The following is a 2,891-nucleotide window of genomic DNA, read 5'->3' as shown; positions in this document are numbered from 1 at the left end:
GCAGATAGTATCAATCAGACGGACTGTAAATTACAATTCTGATTGTTCCAGATTGAGAAATGCCCCATGCAGGCCCATGGACAGAGCACCCTCTTTGGAGGGTCCAAGGCCTGTAACTGTGGATTTCACACCGTTAAGGTGATCTCTTTCAAAATGACATCACATAAATTTTCATCTTGCATCGCATCTGTGTTATAACGCTGTTGCAGTTACATCACATGTCGTAATTCTGTTCTTTTAGCAGCCTGCCACTCCTGCTGAAGCCCCACAGTCTGTGGCCTCAGACTCGGACCCTGGTGCGACTTCAGCAAGTGCTGCAGCGTCTGCCGCCACCCCGAGGTCTTTCCTGCGCCCCGCTGAGTTTGTCAATGGTGAGTTCTTTCTAATCAATTAATCTTTTGTATGAACCATTGTGTTTGTGTTGCATCATTAAATTATATCTTTTTCTCCTTTCAGTTCACTAAATCACGTTTTGGTGGGTCAAAGTCTGACTCACTAAAGCCCAATTTAGTGGCTAGGAGGACCCCCAGCCCTTCTCCTCCTTCTCCATCCTCTGTGAGGACCCCGAGCTCTTCTCCTCTTCCTTCTCCATCCTCTGTGAGGACCCCGAGCCCTGCACCATCCCCTGTGAGGACACCGACCCCTGCACCATCCTCTGTGAGGACACCGACCCCTGCACCATCCTCTGTGAGGACACCGACCCCTGCACCATCCTCTGTGAGGACACCGACCCCTGCACCATCCTCTGTGAGGACACCGAGCTCTTCTCCTCTTCCTCCTTCTCCTCTTCCTTCTCCATCCTCTGTGAGAACCCCAAGCCCTTCTGTAAGCATCAGCCTTGCAGTAGCCCCTGTGAGTACAGCATCTATTCGTTGGTCTGGCTCTGTTGTAAATCATCTTCAGTATAGCCTTTATTTATGCTATAAACTTACTCTTATTTGTTATTGTCTTTTAAACAGGACGAGTCTGGAGGAGTTCCTTCAGCAGCTGCTGCGGTTGCAGCTTCAATCTGGTTGCCGGGGGAACTGAGCAAGACCATCCCTGTGCAGTACCACAGGTGGATTGCCAGCACCCTCTTTCCCTCCGGTAAACTGCGGTCAGATGTAAAGCTGTGGTATGAGCCCCCTGTCCCAGCCCTCATTTACCACCAGACCCCGGCACCCGACAGCTTCTTCACCCATCGGCTGATGGTGTGGATGCCATACCACCTGTGGAAGGTGAAGGTGTCCTGCCCGGCTTGTGGGAAGCAGCTGACGGGCTATGGTGTCCACAAGAGGGCTCGAAAGGTCTTAGACATCGACGGGTATTACCTGATGGTGACAGAGACACTCAGGTGCACCGTGTGTTCCCTGAACTATCTGTCGACCAGTCAGACTGTCCGGGACCAGCTGGACCTGCCCCACCAGAAGCTGTTTCAAATGATTCTGACCCGCAAGTGAGTAAAACAGTTTTGAAAAGACTTAATCCACTTCAATTATCCTCCAATAAACATGTAACTAATCACTGTATTGTTATATGACGTGTATACACACCCAGGATTAAATTAAATATACTTTTCAGGTATGCTTGTGACATACGTGTCATTCGGCTGCTTCGGGACCGGACTCTCGGCAACAGTCCAGCACGACTGGCGAAGCAGCTCCGGGAGAACCACGGTGAGAATTGGCTGAACCGGTTGGCACACTATGTGGGGGAGTGTGCTAACTTTATGAATCAGCCCAGCCTCTTCCCAGTGATCTGCCAGGAGCCCCCGGAGCCCATCCACGTCCCCACCAGTCGCTGGCTGCTGACCATCCTCTCCCGTCTGGACCACATTAAGGCCAGCATCACCTCCACGTTTGGTTCCATCTTAAAGATGGATTCAACCAAAAAGGTAAGAAATAATCTAACTGTAATATATTTCTTTGTATGTAATATATACTCTCATATACATGTTTACGTTATTGTCAGTGGTAACATTACATAAGTTTGTGCTGTGTCTTAACTGCTATAGATAATGTCTAAACCATATGTAATTAAAACATCACCCTTCAGATTACAAAGAAGCTGGCTGGCCACGGCAGAGGGACAGCTCTCTGGCTGACCTCAATCAGCAACGAAGTTGGCCAGGTCCTGACCAGTGTCCTGACAGTGCAGGAGGGGCCAGGACTGGACAGGATGGTGTCTGGAGTGATGGAGTGGTACCGCCAGGCATGTGTCCCCCCGCCTGTGCTGCTGTATGTGGACTGTGGCTGCTGCGTGAGCGAGGGGGAGAGCAAGCTGCAGACCAGGTTTGCACAGTGGCCAGACATCCACATAAGACTGGACATCTGGCATTTCATGAGGAGGCTGGCTGTCGGTTGCACCACCGATGCTCATCCCCTCTACCCCACCTTCATGGGCTGCCTGTCTGCATGTATCTTTGAGTGGGATGCAGGGGACCTCAGTCTGTTGCGGCAGGCTAAGAGAGAGCAGCTCAGACAGGAGGGTGTGCCAGCACTTACTGATATCCTGGTGGACAGGAGAATCACTAAGAAGGAGCTGAGCCAGTACTGCAGAAGGAGGACGCGCGGGGAGAAGGGGACCATCAGCCTCATCGAGCAGCTGCTGCAAACACTGGAGGGGCCAAAAGGGAGAGACCTCATGGGGGTGCCGCTGCTGGAACAGGTGCGCATGGAGCACATCTGGCGGGTGCAGAAACGGCACGTCAAGTGCATCCAGGACGTGCCAGGTGTGCAGCTGTACACAGTGACAGGCACCACCACCACCAAAGGCGGCGTTGTCCTGACCAGGTACCGCTGTGCCAGAGGGTCCACGTCCCTGGAGTCGTTTCACTGCCACCTCAACAGGTTCATTCCAGGTTGGTGTCTCTCTTGTGGGATTTTAAATAATTTGTAAGGTTTTTTTCAACA

The 2,891-nt window shown here is 51.7% G+C and overlaps 1 protein-coding gene across 1 annotated transcript; it reads left to right on the top strand.

The window, feature by feature from the left end:
• Positions 1–402: 402 nt before the first annotated feature.
• Positions 403–2,839, top strand: LOC123965823 (the record flags this gene model as incomplete). The annotated part of the gene is made up of 4 exons (XM_046042174.1): positions 403–852; positions 960–1,435; positions 1,561–1,873; positions 2,035–2,839. Coding segments are annotated over exons 1-4 (2,044 nt in total), but the record flags the coding sequence as incomplete, so codon positions are not given.
• Positions 2,840–2,891: the final 52 nt, after the last annotated feature.

This window comes from Micropterus dolomieu, unplaced genomic scaffold (genome assembly GCF_021292245.1).
Source record: "Micropterus dolomieu isolate WLL.071019.BEF.003 ecotype Adirondacks unplaced genomic scaffold, ASM2129224v1 contig_11415, whole genome shotgun sequence".
Taxonomy (NCBI): Eukaryota; Metazoa; Chordata; class Actinopteri; order Centrarchiformes; family Centrarchidae; genus Micropterus; species Micropterus dolomieu.
The sequence above is the reverse complement of the archived record's forward strand: the minus strand, read 5'-3'. Positions and strand labels throughout refer to the sequence as shown.